The sequence below is a fragment of the Anomalospiza imberbis genome, chromosome 25 (genome assembly GCF_031753505.1).
Source record: "Anomalospiza imberbis isolate Cuckoo-Finch-1a 21T00152 chromosome 25, ASM3175350v1, whole genome shotgun sequence".
Classification (NCBI taxonomy): Eukaryota; Metazoa; Chordata; class Aves; order Passeriformes; family Viduidae; genus Anomalospiza; species Anomalospiza imberbis.
Window position 1 is genome coordinate 1,101,044 of NC_089705.1, and position 14,872 is coordinate 1,115,915.

The 14,872-nt window shown below is 56.4% G+C and overlaps 1 protein-coding gene across 1 annotated transcript in view; it reads right to left on the reverse strand.

The window, feature by feature from the left end:
* Positions 1 to 589: 589 nt before the first annotated feature.
* Positions 590 to 14,872, reverse strand: part of SDC3 (syndecan 3) — a 47,285-nt gene continuing 33,002 nt past the window's right edge. Inside the window, exons 4-8 of the mRNA XM_068172377.1 lie at positions 7,677 to 7,794; positions 6,570 to 7,198; positions 4,739 to 5,009; positions 3,003 to 3,417; positions 590 to 2,742 (exon numbers count right to left, since the gene is read on the reverse strand). Of these exons, the coding sequence (XP_068028478.1) occupies positions 3,251 to 3,417; positions 4,739 to 5,009; positions 6,570 to 7,198; positions 7,677 to 7,794 (1,185 nt within the window). The 3' untranslated portion in view covers positions 590 to 2,742; positions 3,003 to 3,250. The remainder of the gene's footprint in view (positions 2,743 to 3,002; positions 3,418 to 4,738; positions 5,010 to 6,569; positions 7,199 to 7,676; positions 7,795 to 14,872) is intronic.

Genomic DNA, 14,872 nt, shown 5'->3' on the forward strand with positions numbered 1-14,872 from the left:
CCTCCTTGCCTCTCCCCCATCCATGTTCCCACAAGGAATCCCTGAAAATCCCTGGAGTAGGAGTGGCTGCAGGAGGGAGCAGCTGCCTCCACCTGCGCCAGGCACCGGCCCTCGGGGTTTTTATCCATCCCTGTGGCTCTGCTCATGGAGAAATGGCTTTATCCGGGATTTTCTGGGGAGATGGACTTCCCCAAAGAATCCTGCCCATATTCAGCTCCATCCCAGCTCCTTGGAGGGAGGCACAGGGTCACATTCTCCAGAACAAGGCTTTTTTTCCCCTTCAAACATCAACTCCAAGAGCCCCATGGAGCTGAGGTGACACAAGAGGCTGTGACATCATTATACAACCACAAAAAGTTGCCCCCAAACCCAAAAAATTCTCCTGGAGCTCACATCCCTCTCCAGGTAGAGAGCAAAAGCATGGGAGCAGGAGATAAACAATGAATTGTTTCATCACTTCTGATTAGCAGTTTAATTGCCTTCACCTTTTTTTTATTGTGTTTGTCTCACATTTTAATTACTGCAAAAGTCCTGCCCAGGCTCCTCTCACCCTCCCACCTCCAGCTTTCCTCACTCAAAGCTGTGATGGATTTAAGTGCCGGGATTACAACCTAACACCAGCTGAGAGGGACGAGGTTAAGCTTGAGTGAGTAAAAAAATTGTATTATGGAACTTCAGACTATTAAATAGGAGGAAAAAATGGAATGAAGAAGATTAAGGAGGCAGCTCTGAAAAGCAGCATTAAAAAGATTAAGCTTGGAGGTTTTTTTTTAAAGCAAGCTCCAAAGATTAAATCCAGGTTTTCCCCAAAGATGGGGATTTTGGGTGGCCTTGTTGACCTTGACTTGTGCCACGCCCCTTTGTGTGATCCCAGCAAGGCCAAAATCCTCAAAATCATCAAATCCAGGAGTCCAAAATCCCTCTGGAGTAGCACATGGTGGCTCTGGGTTGGCACCAGGCTCCTTCTGAGTGTGTTCCCTCCTTTGGAGCATCCTCATCCTTCCTCCTTATCCTCATCCTTCCTCTGGGATGGACATGGAAATGGTCACTCCCAGCACCACCACCCCCCTAAACATCCAACAGGGCCTTCTCCAAGCTCCAAGAACCTCAACCACGAGGATTTTGAGGCTGACAGCTCAAAAATGAGGATTAAGAGCTGATCCATGCGTGGGACTCTATTCCCTATCCCGAAGCAAAGCTAGGTCATCATTTTGGGTTGTATCTCAGGGAAAAGCAGCCCAAAGCTCCCAACTTCCCAACTCCAAATCCCATGTGAGCAACCCAGTGCACTAAGAAATTCCAGGGTTTTCATTTCCTTCCATACCTGTGTTACTGTGGGTGTACAGGAGTGGAGATATGTATTTATATATATTCAAAATATTCTCCTGGCCTCAAATCCCTTCCACAATGAAGCTCTTCTGTCTTGTAACCCCCACCAGGGCCATAAAACCCTAAATCCACCAATCCCCTCAGGGGCCGATCTGTCCCTGGCTTTGTGCAGGTTAATTCACAAAGCAATGATTTTTTTCCCCAAAATTTTCCCATTTAAATTGTTCCAAGAGCAAATCAAAAGTCTCCGTGGGACCCCATCGAGATCACGACCATTGTGACAACAAAACCCCAAAAACAGGGCTCCAGCTAATTAAGAGCCACCTCATTGAAACACCTTAATTGAAATATCTGAACTAATTAATCTGCACCATGGGCAGCCTCGGAGGGAACACCTCGGGGGTGCCAAGGTCGGATTCTCTCCGGCCGTGTGGGTTGTGCTGGGATTTAAACACCAGTGAAGGAAACCATCAGTCCTGGGGATTCAAAAAACAAAGGAAAACCATCAATCCTGGGTGTTTCCATTGATTTTGGGATCTTTCCAATAATCCAGCCAGCCCTGGGGCTGAGCCATGGTTCTGCCTCCCCTTCCTCACCTCTGGAGCCGGCAGGATCCCTGCCGGACCCTGAGGGACAGGGATGGTCCCTGTTGGATCTTCTTCCTTAGACTGCATCCCATGCCTTGCAGAGCTCTGCTATCCCCTCTGGAAGAGCCAGGGAGAGGATCCACCTTCTCCATTCCCAGCTCCTCCCCAAGGAATGTCCCGCAAAGCTGAGCTTTAGTGGTCACAGTGAAAACCCAGCCCAAGCCAAGTCCCTTCCTGGCCAAACCCCTCGGCCAGACGCAGATCCAAGAGATTCCAGGGGGTGGCCGGACGGCAGCAGCCTGGGATGCCCCAGTGCAGCTCCACAAGCTCTCCAGAACATTGATCCAAAGGGATCATCCCCAGAGTTTGTATTTATTTCCTTTTTTCCGTACTCCAGGAGCGAATCCCAGGTATTCCAGCCCCTTGTGCTTTTCCCAAGGTTCCAGGAGCATTGGAGAATCACGTTCTCTCTTCCAGTAGAAGGGGATTCCTGCAGAATGACCAACCCCATTCCAAAAGAAAACCAAAAAAAAATAAAGACGAGACAGAGGGAAGGAAATCTCCTTCCTTTATGGACGGAACAAAAGGGGCAATAAATCCAAAGCAAACCCCCTGCGCCCCAGGGCTGGCAGGAGGTGACTGAATCCCAGAGTTCCTGGTGGTGGTGGTGGGAAAGGTCCAGTTGAGCTCCAGGCAGCTCCATGGGCAGCCTGTCCCATGCTCTCCAGGGCATTCCTGGCACGGCTGCCCTGGCATCGGCTTCTTGGCATCAGCTCCATGTCCCATCCCTCCCGCCAGCAGAAAGGCCAGCGATGCTCGGTGTCACCTCAGGGTGCTCAGTGTGACCCAGGCGCTGCTCAGTGTCACCTCGGGGTGCTTGGTGTGACCTTGGCAATGCTCAGTGTCACCTTGGGGTGCTCGGTGTGACCTCAGGGTTCTCAGTGTGACCTTGGCAGTGCTCAATGTGGCATTGACGCTGTTTGGTGTCACCTTGGTGTTGCTCGGTGTCACTGCTCGATGTGACCCCGGCGCTGCTCGATGTGACCTCGGGGTGTTCGGTGTCACCTCAGCGATGATCAGTGTGACCCTGGCACTGCTCGGTGTCACCTCAGCAGTGCTCGGTGTGACCCCAGCACTGCTCAGGGCACCCTGTGCCCCCCATGCCAAGGACGTGTTTCCTCCTTCAGCCGCTGCGGGTTTTGCTTTTAAAAAATCACAGTCTGATCCCAAAAAAAAGAGAGAGAGGAGGGAGGAGAGAGAGACTGGATGGAGGAGAGGAGGGGGAGGGTTTGAAGTGGGGAGGGAGGAAGCGTGAGGCACTCCGGGCTCTCTGTCTACGCATAGAACTCCTCCTGCTTGTCGGGCTTCTGGTAGGTGACGTTGGCCTGCTTGGGCTCCTCCAGGGTGTAGCTGCCCTCGTCCTTCTTCTTCATGCGGTAGATGAGCAGCATCACCAGGAAGGCGGCGAAAAGGGCGCCCACCACACCACCCACGATGACCGCTGCAACAACGCACAGGGGACACGGCTGTCAGTGCCACCCGCGGCTGTCAGTGCCACCCATGGCTGTCAGTGTCACCCGCGGCCATCAGTGCCACCGGCAGCTGTCAGTGCCACCCACGGCTATCAGTGCCACCCACAGCCATCATTGCCACCCATGGCCATCCGTGCCACCTGTAGCTGTCAGTGCAACCCCGTTGTCCATCAGTGCCACCCCCCTGCCCACCAGTCCACGTCTCTGACCATCAGTGCCACCCCTCTGACCACCAGTGCCACCCCTGCCTCTCAGTGTCATCCCCAGCCGTCAGTGACCCCTCCCCATGATAAGTGCCACCCCTGGCCATCAGTGCCACCCACAGCCATCAGTGCCACCCCTCTGGTCCTCAGTGTTGCCCCCATGGCCTTCAGTGTCACCATCAACTGTCAGTACCACCCCTGACCCTCAGTGCCACCCCTGACCCTCAGTGCCACCCCCAGCCCTCAGTGCTGTCCCCCACAGCCATCAGTGTCACCCCCCAGCTGTCAGTGTCATCCACAGCCATTAGTGTCACACCTAGACATCAGTGCCACCCCCAGCCCCACCATCAGTGCCACCCACTGGCCTGGCTGTCAGTGGCACCCCCAGCTGTAAGTGCCATCCCTAGCCATCAGTGCCATCCCCGGCCACCAGTACCACTCCTGGCCACCAGTGCCACCCCCTGCCCTCAGTGCCACCACCAGCCCCAGCCCAGCTTCCAGCACAGAGAGTTTGGGGGGGATCCTTTGGGATTCCAGCCTGGTTTTGGGCTCTGGAAATCTGGGAGCAGCCTCTCAGCAGTGGCTGGGTCACCGCAGCACCTCTTTGTTACATCTCAGCACATTTTTGTCACATCTCAGCACAAACAAATTGTGGACAACGTTCCTGGCAAAGGCCTGGAGACCCCCCTGGGACCCCCCTGCAGAGCCATGGAGCAGTTTTGGGAGGTGGGTGTGGGTTATACCAGGCTCAGCACTACCACTCTTTGGGGAGATCATTTGGGATTCCAGCCTGGTTTTTGGGCTTTGGAAGTTTGGGAGCAGCGCTGGGTGCTGAGCTATGACCACAGAATATCTTTGCACTAAAATCCCTTTTTTTTTTGCTCCTGGAAATCCATCTCAGCAGAAGGAAATTGTGCAGAGCTGTGCTGACAAAGGCACGAAGACCCTGGCACAGCCCACGGAGCAATTCCAGGAGGTGGCTGTGGGTTATCCCAATGCCCTTCCCAGGACTGTCCCCTCTCCTGGGACAGCCTAGCTCCCTGTGCCGCTAAACCCTCTCCCCCAAACCCCCGGCCCCACATCTCACCTATCAACACCTCTTTCCTCTCCAGGATGTTTTTCTGGGGCAGCTGAGCAGCCGAGTTGCCCGAGTCTATCGTGTTGTCCATCAGCCCCGTCTCCACGTTCCTGCCGGGCCCCGGCGCCGCCGGTGGTGTCACTACAGCCATCACCTCGTTCCCGAGGTCGGGACGAGTCGTCTCCTCCTCCTCCCGGATCTCGAAGTCCCCGCTGGGGCCACTGCTGGCCGGGACCTCTGGCTCCTTGTCAGGGGCTGTTGTCACCTCCCCTGGCTCCATCTGGGAGAAAGGACAAGGTGGAGCAGGGGACAAGGACCAAAGGGTGTCCACAGGAAGGACATCACCAGACCGAGGACAGGGTGGGGGACATGGGGACAGCGTTGGAGTGTCCCATCCCTGTGTCACTGAAGTTGTACCACAGTGACAACACAACCCAACAACTTGGTCACCAAACGGCTGAGGCCACCATGGCTGAGCTTGGCCATTCTCTGTCCCCATCCCAGGACCTGTTCCCCGTAGTTCTCCTAAAGAAATCCCATTCCAGACCTTCCACCCATACAGGGAAGGATTTCTCCCCAGTATCCCATCCCAGACCCTGCGCTGGGCGCTGTCCCCAGAGCGCAGGTTAGATGTCACTGCTGGAAGGTGACTCACTCCTAACAGGAGGTGACACAACATCCGTGCCACACCAGCACAGCAAAGGGAAGGACTGGATGCTGCTGGATGAGCTCCAGGGGTCCCTTCCCCCTTTCTTTCCCCCTTTTCTGCTGCACAGGGCAGGAGCAGGAGGGTGGGCCCCTGTCACCCAGGCTGCAGGGCTGTCACCGAGGCCACAGAGCTGTCACCCATCCCAGTTCCCTGCTGTCCCTGCCCAATTCCCTTGGCAAGGAGGGGATCCCGGCCTCGAGGCCAAGTATTGCCTGGGAATATGATCCATCTCGCCCCCTCCATCCCATCCCGGATCCATTCACTGCCTCCTGCACATCCCCTCGGGACCAAATCCCCTGGACCTTCTCCCTTTTGTCCCTCGGTGTGTCCATGAGCTGGAGCATCCCCGAGCCAAACCTCCCCCGGATCCCTCCCTGCCGGGGCAAACGGCTCCTTCCCTCCTGCCTTGTCACAAAGCGGGATTCGGGATGAGCCGGGACTCGGGATGAGCCGGGAGCTGTCTGGGGCGGGGGTGGGAGCTGTCTCCATGTCCCGCTGCCCCGGGGCCAGCGCACGGCTCAGCGCTTCCCAGGAGCGGCCGCGTTTGTGACAGGGATTAATTGAAGGTCAGCGGGAGCCCCGAGCGCTCCGAGCACGCATTTGCAGGCGGAAAAGAGAGAGCAGTTTAGACAAATCACTCCACCTTTCAGTCAAAGCGGCTGCAAAGGGCCCCTGAGGGGCTCTGAATGCGAGATGGAGCTGAAATTCCGCTCAGGACACCCGATGGACTGGAAATGCACCATCAAGCCGTAATTGAGGAAGGTTTGGGACTCCCGGCGAGGGCCGGGAGCTGGGACATGACACCAAACCCCGAGGAAAGTCGCTGTGTCCCCGTGGGATGTGGCACCGCTGCCCTCCTGCCTGGGGAAGCCGCTCTGAAGAAGGCAGTGCAGGGGTCACCGGGCTTGGTGGCACATCCTGGGTGCCCCCAGGAGCCTGAACCCCTGCCTGGGCTGAACTCCCCCTTCACCTCCTTCCGGCTCCCCAGACATTCCGCTCTGGAAGAGCCCAGCCTTCCTCGACCTCACTCAGAGCAAGTGCCAAGGATGGATGGGCCATCCCGTGGCCACTGCTTGGCTTCCCACGGAGCCCAGGAGCCCCGAGCAGGTGAGAAGGGCTCTGGCCTCCTACCTGGGGGGCCTCTGTGGGCGGCAGCGTGGTGGCCATGGGTGGCAAGGCCGTGCTTTTCTCGGGGAGCTCTGCAGTCCTCGAGGTGCTGGGCTTTGGCAGGGCCCTGGGCTTGGCCGTGCGTGTGGGGACAAGGCGTGACGTGGCCACCTCTGTCGGCGTGCTGGTTTCGGGGACAGGTGTGGTGGGGGTCTCCAGGGTAGTGGCCCGGGTGGTGGCCGCCTTGGTGGCCAAGGGGGGCAGGAACCTCTGGATGGTGGTGGGCTTGGCTGTGGCCACGGTGGTGCTGCTTATGGTTGTGGTGGCCTCTGTGGTGGTGGTGGTGGTGGTGGCGGTGGCTGTGGTGGTGGTGGTGGTGGTGGTGGCCGTGGTGGTTGGGGGCTCACTGGCCGTGGTGCTGGTGGTGGTGGCTTTCCAGCTGGGCACCACCGGTGCTTCTGTGGTCCTGGGGATGAGGAAGGCGCTGGTGGCCTGCCCAGGGGTGGTGTCCTGGGGGGTGGGAGATGGCTCCAGGGGTGTTGCCACAGGCTGGGCAGCGGTGATGGGCAGCACGGCCGCCGTGGTGGGCAGCGTCACCAGCGTGTCCGTGGTCAGGCTCACGGCCGTGTCCAGCCCCAGCTCCGGCTCAAAATCTGAACGGGGACAAGAGGGAAGAGTGAAGCTGCTGCTGATGCATTTCCCTGGCATCACCCCCAAAATCTGAGAGCACGGCTGGTTCCAGGCTCAGCAGAGGCCAAGGGCTGTGCCCGTGTGGAAAAGCCAAAGTGGCCAAAGCCCTCTCTGGGGTCTGTGGAGGGGCCAGTCCTGCCCAGTAGGGCCAGAGGCTGAACTGGGACATGGAGGCACTGGAGCCCAACTTTTGGGACAGCTCCCATTGCTTCTGTCTCAGAGGACAAATCCAGTGATGGATAAAGGGCAATTCCCTCTCTCACATCCCCTCTCCAGCCCCCCAACCCCACAGTCAGCCAAGGACCTTCCCAGGAACCCCCCAACCCCACAGTCAGCCAAGGACCTTCCCAGGAACCCCCCAACCCCACAGTCAGCCAAGGACCTTCCCAGGAACCCCCCAACCATCCAGGGACCATTCCCAGGAGTCCCTCAGCTACTCACACCCCGAGCCAGAGCCGGAGTAGATGTCATCCAGCTCATCTTCTCCAAAGGGGTCGTCATCCCCGGAGCCCTCCAGGTCCACGGGCCGCTCATAGTTCTCATTGCGCCAGCGCTGAGCCTGTGACCAGAGGGACACATGAGTGGCTCCAGCCCCACCCAGGTGACGCCCCAGCCACCCCTCGTGGGACGAGGCATGGGAAAAGCCAGGCCAAGGCAGCAGCAGCACAAACAGCTTCCAGCTGAATCTCCCAGAATCACAGTGTTTTCCCCCAAAACAGCTCAGAGTGAGCTCACACCGACTCCAGCATTTCCCATGGATAAAAAGACCTTTTTTTTTTGGCGGGGGAAAAACCCAACAATTCCTTTTGGAAGCTGTAAGAAAAATGCTTGGTTTGGTTCTCCAGCTGGCTGCTGTTCAGGCTGGATGATTTCCCTGTGAGTCCTGGCTCCGGTGTGACAGCAACACCTCATCAGCTGCCACAGCTTGGGAAGCCTCGAGAGGAAACAACACCAGACTTCAAATATTCCCCTGCCTCCCAGAGCTGCGAAAACACGGGGAGCCCTCGCTAGCAGCGCTCTTAAACATCTTGTTTTGCAGATCAAAGTGTCTCCTGTTGGCGTTGCAAGGAAACGCTTTGACACCTCATTACAAGGCAAACAAGGCGGCTTTGATCTGCGAGATCGCATGGGATGTTTCAAGATGTAACGAGCCAGGTTCGAGCTTCAGTTTCAAATCAAGGGCTTGAAGGGTCCCCGTCTCTCTCGGAGCATTTTACCTCCCGAAAACAGCTCGGGGTTTCTTTGTTTTCGCTGCAGTTAGGAGCAGGAAGGAGTTTTGAGCAGTCAGGCAGTGAAATTTGGGACCTGACTCGTGTCTTGTCCCCACATCCCTTCTCCCATCAGGAGAGAGAATCCAGCAGCTCAAGAAGGGCAGGGGGAGTTGAGCTTTTAAGTGTCTGAGCTGTGTCTGGCCGGATCTATTCCAACTCTCCCCAGCAGCCACCGGCTGTATCCTGTCCGTTTCCAACACTCTACGTTCTTCCCAAATCTCTGGGAATATTCAGCCTCCCCCCAGCTGGGGGAGCATCCTGGATTCCCAACACCCCCTCACCAGCAGCTGACTGGAATTTGTGATCCAGCAGAATAAATCTGCAGGGATTTGGGAATATGAGAAGTGATGGGAAAGCAAGGAAAAATGCCAAGGATTGAGGGGTGCAGGAAGAAACATGGGGAATCACTCTCATTTGCCTTTTGATGTTTTTATACCAGAAGTATCAAGGCTCCCCAAGAAATGAGGAGAGCCTGGCACTCCTCAGCCCATCCTCATTCCCAAGGGTGGAATTCTCCCTGTGTGACCTGCAAAGCCTCTCCCTGATGGGAGCCACATGGCCCTGCTCCCTTTGTTCCTCCTGAAATTGGAACCAGATGAGGCCGTTCCAGAGTCCTGGCTCTGGACTTGGAGCAGGAAATGGGAATGGAAGTCCCAGCTTGGCTCAAAAGCTCCCATCTGTCCAACACCCATCTGTGCATCCATCCATCCACCTATCCCTCCCTCTATCCATCCGTCCATGGATCCATTCATCCATCCATCCATCCCCCATCCATCCATCCCCCATCCATCCATCCATCCCCCATCCATCCATCCCCCATCCATCCCCCATCCACCCATCCATCCATCCATCCATCCATCCATCCACCTTACCCTAAAGCTGCAGAAGCCCCAGCCAGGACCAGCACAAACCCCACAACAGCCCCACAGGCAGGACCAGACCTGGGGGGACCCCACCTGCAGCACAGCCCCGGCCAAGCTCCACAAAGACTTCAAGACTTGGGAACAATCTCCCGGTGTTCCCGGTGCACAGCGGGGTACATGGGACATTGGGATATTATTCCCGAAGAAGCCCCCTCAACACTCCATTCCCAAGGTGCTGACGTAACCCCCTCCCAGCTGCAGCCCCGATGGTTTGAGGTCAGGCTCGTGCCATAAATTTTGGGAGCAGTCAGGGTTTATTTGGATTTAGTGCTGCTTGGATCGTTAATGTTTCATGTGCCCAGGACCATGCCTGGCTCCCCCTCCCCGGGAACAAGAGTCTGCTCCTGGGGCTGCTCCCTTTGGGAATGAGGGGCTGCTCCCCTCGGGAATAAGGGACTGCTTCCCCCAGGAATGAGGGCCTGCTTCCCCTGGGAATGAGGGGCTGTTCCCCCAGGAATGAGGGGCTGCTCCCCTGGCCTGACCAGGATGGAGGGGAGGGAAGGCAGACTTTGCCAGTCCAGGAAACCACAAATCACTCAGGACAGCAGCTCCCACCTCCTGACCTGGGGCTGCCCCCCCATCCATCACAGCCCCCATTCCCAGTCCATCACAGCCCCCATTCCCAGTCCATCACAGCCCTCATTCCCAGTCCATCCCAGCCCCCATTCCCAATCCATCTCAGCCCCCATTCCCAATCCATCATACCCACCATTCCCAATCCATCTCAGCTGCCTGGATTTGTCCCAAAAGAGAAACTTCCTCCAGACTTTATCCCTGCCCCAGCAGTCTCCGTGTGGTCAGACCACAGCTGGAGGGACCCTTGGATGTGCTGGATCCATCCTGCAGCCCCTGATCCCCCGGGATGGTGGCAGGGAGGGAGGGGGCTGCTGCTGCAGAAAGAAAACCTTTTCCAGAGCACGGATCCCATGCCAGCTGAGGGCTGGGGGTGCCACACCAGCCACGTCCCCGTCTGGATCAGTCTCCTGCCGTGGCTGAGACGAGGGACAGGCTCACAGCATTCCAGGTGCTCCCAGCAGCCCTCTCCAGGTGCTCAATCCAAAGCTGGGCCATGCAGAGAGTTCCTTGGGGCAGGGAGGAAATCCCAGTGCGCTGCTAGCCCTGCCTCTGTTCCCCCTGTCACCCCCTGCCCTGGTGGCACCAGGATGCCATTTATTAGCCAGCTCCAGCCAAGGGCCAGCAGCTCCCATCCCTGCAATTCCAACCGCCCAGCTGATGGCTCTTGGCAGGGGTTCCTTCCCCAGCTCAGCGCTGCCTCATTAGGGAAATTAACCCCGGGATCACGGCTGAGCTGTCGGAGGCAGCGGGATGAGGCTGGGCTGGGGGCCTGCGTCACTTCTGAATAAGGAGTGGGAAGGTTTCCATGCGCCCAGGGAGGAGCTGGCGGCTGTGCCCAGGACTGTCCTGCAGCCAGGGAACTGCTTCTGTCACATCCCTGTGTCCCGTGAGGGATGGGGGGACTGGGGGCAGCCCCGGCCAGGACCCGGCTCCGGCATCGCCCAGACCCCAAACTACGGCCCCGTTCCCACTTCCCCAAGGTCCCCAAAGGTCACAGCTCTGCTGCTATAAAAACAAGCCCTGATGAAGAGCAGACTCCAAGGCAGGGCCAGAAAGTCACATTTCACTGAATGCTTCCTCATTGTGCTCTAAATGATCCCAAATACGCGCCAGACACAAAGGGCTTGGATCTCAGCAGTGACATGGGCACTAAATCGAGCTCGTATAAGAAACACATCCCCCACCTCATCCCAGAGGATCCTTTTCCACCTGAAAAGGGGGATGGGCAGGTGATGATTCCCACCCGGACACTCCCTGCCCCCTTCTACGCCTCCAGCCTGGCTAGGCTGCCAGGGAACGGCAGCCAAGGGGCCCCGGCAGCACAAATCCCACCCAAATCCCGCACTGAGAGCCTTGGAAAGCCAGAGAGGGCTTGGAGCCCCTGATCCGGCAGCATTCGAGCTGAGCAGGGGGTCAGGGAGGCTTCAGCCCCTCTCCATCGGCTGTGTCACCACCCAACATGGACAGTGTCACCCCCTCCCTCTCCTCTCCCCTTGGCAGCCTGGGTGACACCATTTTACAGGTGAGAAATGTAAATCTGGGACAAAGAGTCTCACTCAGCCCCCCCAGGAGCAGATCTCCAGGAGATTTGGGGGCTTAAAAAATGCAGGGCACACAGAAGGGACCCTCCTGTCACCTTCATGGTACAAAGATGGTCCTGCAGAACCCTCTGCAGCTCTGACACATCCTGGAGGACAGGGAGCGCCTGGTTTGGAGCTTCCTAAATTCCCTGTGCGCCCCTCCTTCCCCAGGCAGGGAGGGACAGGGCATTTTATTATTTAGGACATTTTCCACTCCATGGAAGGGCTTTTGCAGAGGATTTGGGGGCTTAAAAGAGGTGGAAACCAAGGCACAGAAGGGACCTCCTGTCACCTTCACGTGTGGCACAAAGATGTTCCTACAGATCCTTTTTCATCTCTGAACACATCCCAGGGGACAGGGAGCACCTGGTTTGGAGCTTCCTAAATTCCCTGTACATCCCTCCTTCCCCAGCCAGACTGTTTTATTATTTAGGGCATTTCCACTCCATGGGATTTAAACTCCCTAAATCTGCCCCAAAACAGATCTCAAAGCATGCTGCCATGGTAAAATCTCTCCGTGCTGAGTGCTTGGCCTGAGGAGGAGGGAAACCTGGGAAATCAATCCATCTCCAAGCACCGGGAGAGGCCAGGGAACCTCCCTGGGATGCTCTCAGGCCCTGCTGTGCCGGTCGCCATTGCCACGGCAACGGTCACCATGGCAACGCCTCTTCCATGGCGACGCATCCCACTGGAGTCACGGGTGGTGTCCTCCAGCTCAAACCCAGGGATGGAGGCTCCTTCCCGGTGTGGGAGCAGTGAAAAGGGGTCACAGGGTGTGGTAAGGTGGGGAGCAGGGGGAGAGGAGGCACCTCCAGCTCCTGTGGGAGCTCTCCAGATGGGGAGAATCCTGATTGAATTCCATCATTCATCCATGGATTTTGAGGAAGGTGGGAGCAGCACCCCCAGCTCCAGGAGCTCTGACTTGGAGGGATCTGCTCCAGGTGGGAGGTGACAGAGATACCCCAGCCCGAGGGTGTTCCCAGCCTTCCTGGCTGTGGGCAGAACCTCAGGAGTTCTTTCCTTGAGGGAATCAGAAAGGAAATCAGGATCTGGTTCTGGAATGTTCCTGAGGAGCTGGGACCCAGGTTTGGGTTGTGCCTGGAGCTCTGGCTGAGGGGACAAGTCCAGGTGGCCAAGTCCTTTCCTAGCCAGCTTCACTGGCAGCATCCACAAGCAGCTCCAGAGTGAAGAATTCCAGGAAAACACAGAATTCCAAGGAGCTCAGTCCAGGTCCAGCCAGGCATCCTGAGGAGCCCACCCATCCCACAACCCCCAGGACCACAAGTGGTTGGAGATTAGGAGGTTCCTGCTGCAATAAGACGTGGAAAGGAGAGCTGGGGATGGAGGGGATTTTATTCCATTATAGGAATACCTGTGTCCATCTAGCAGCCTCTGGAATATCTAGGATGTGGGATGGGGCCAAGGCAGGATAAAGGGAGCAGCAGCAGAGACACAGGGAAGCAGCCAGGTCCACATCCCAAAGGGGAAAGAGGGAAAGGAAGATGGAATCAGGGTGAAAGCACCTGGAGAAAGGGACAGGGCTGTGCAGGTGACGTGAGGATCCATTTCCCATCCCACAGATCCCCATCGCTTGTTGCCATGTCCAGGTTCTCATCTCTGCATCCCATTCCTGCCCATCCCACTTCCAAAATGAACAGCAAAACCAAAAACCCTAAATCTCTACCCTTGTTTGGATTCCAGCCCCAGAGAAGCTCTGGGAATCCCATGCCTGGAGAAGCTCTGGGAATCCCAAATCCAGAGAGGTTCTGGGAACCCCAAACCTGGAGAAGCTCTGGGAAGCCCAAGTCCAGGGAAGCACTGGGAATCCCAAATCCAGAGAAGCTCTGGGAATCCCAAATCCCAGCAGCTCCGAGTGCCACAGGGGCATTGGGACAGGAGAGTGGCCCTGCCAGGATGGAGCAAATGGATCAGCAGCACCCCAGGCTGTTCTTCCCAGGGAAATGGCAGATCTGGGCATGTTGGAAAGCTTGGAATGACACAGCCAGGGCAGGAATCTATCAGGAGCAGAAAGATTCTTTCTCCAGGAAAACACTTCTACACTGAGAATATATCACAGGGGAAATGTTGGTTCTTTGAATATTTTCTATGGGATATTTTCAATTAATCACCCCTCAAAAGTCCTTTTCTGGTGTTTTATACTGAAAACCTCAATAACTCATCCCAGCAAGTGATTTAGGGATACTATAAACAGCTGGAATAATACAAGCTGCACAAAAAGCTGGAATGAAAACATCGTTTCTAAAGTTTAAAAAACTACACGATTCTTTTCCCACTCCAAAACATCACTGAATTTCCACTCCCTGATCCAAGGCTGGGAGCTAAAAATAAATCTGTTGGAAAGATGCTCTGGGCAGGAACCTGGGAAAAGACCACCATGGGATTGAGGACCACCATGGGATTGAGGACCACCAGAGCTGCTCGGGATGGAGATCCCCAAGGCAGAGCCCAGGAAGATGGGCTGGAATTTGGGGTGCATGGTGTTGGAAAAGGGGTGTGGGTGCTCATCCCAGTGGAGATCCCACATCCCAAGATGTGACATAAGCTCAGCCAGCACCAGCCCCTTGTTTCGTGTCCCTTCATTGTTCCTCAGATTAATTAAACCCCCAATTAAGAGCTGCCCAAAGCACAGCGTGTTTGGGTTTAATTGGCCACTCATTTTCTGCAAGGAAAATAATCATTAACGTTGATGGAGGAGCTGCAATTATCCGGGATTTGTATGGATTCTCCACTGCCAATGAGAGAAGCCAGGCACATCCCAAAAATGGACATGGAGGCTCCCGAGTTTCATCATCCCTCTGGCAATACCAGCTCTGTCCATTCCTGCCCTGGCTCCATCCATTCCTGTCCCATTCCATCCATTCCTGCCCTTCCTCCATCCATTCCTGCCCTTCCTCCATCCATTCCTGCCCCTGCTCCATCCATCCCTGCCCCTGTTCCACCCATTCCCTGTTCCATCCATTCCCTGTTCCATCCCTGCCCCTGTTCCATCCATTCCCTGTTCCATCCATCCCTGCCCCTGTTCCATCCATTCCCTGTTCCATCCATCCCTGCCCCTGTTCCACCCATTCCCTGTTCCATCCATTCCCTGTTCCATCCCTGCCCCTGTTCCATCCATTCCCTGTTCCATCCATCCCTGCCCCTGTTCCATCCATCCCTGCCTCTGTTCCATCTATTCCCTGTTCCATCCCTGCCCCTGTTCCATCCATTCCCTGTTCCATCCATCCCTGTCCCTGTTCCATCCATCCCTGCCTCTGTTCCATCCATTC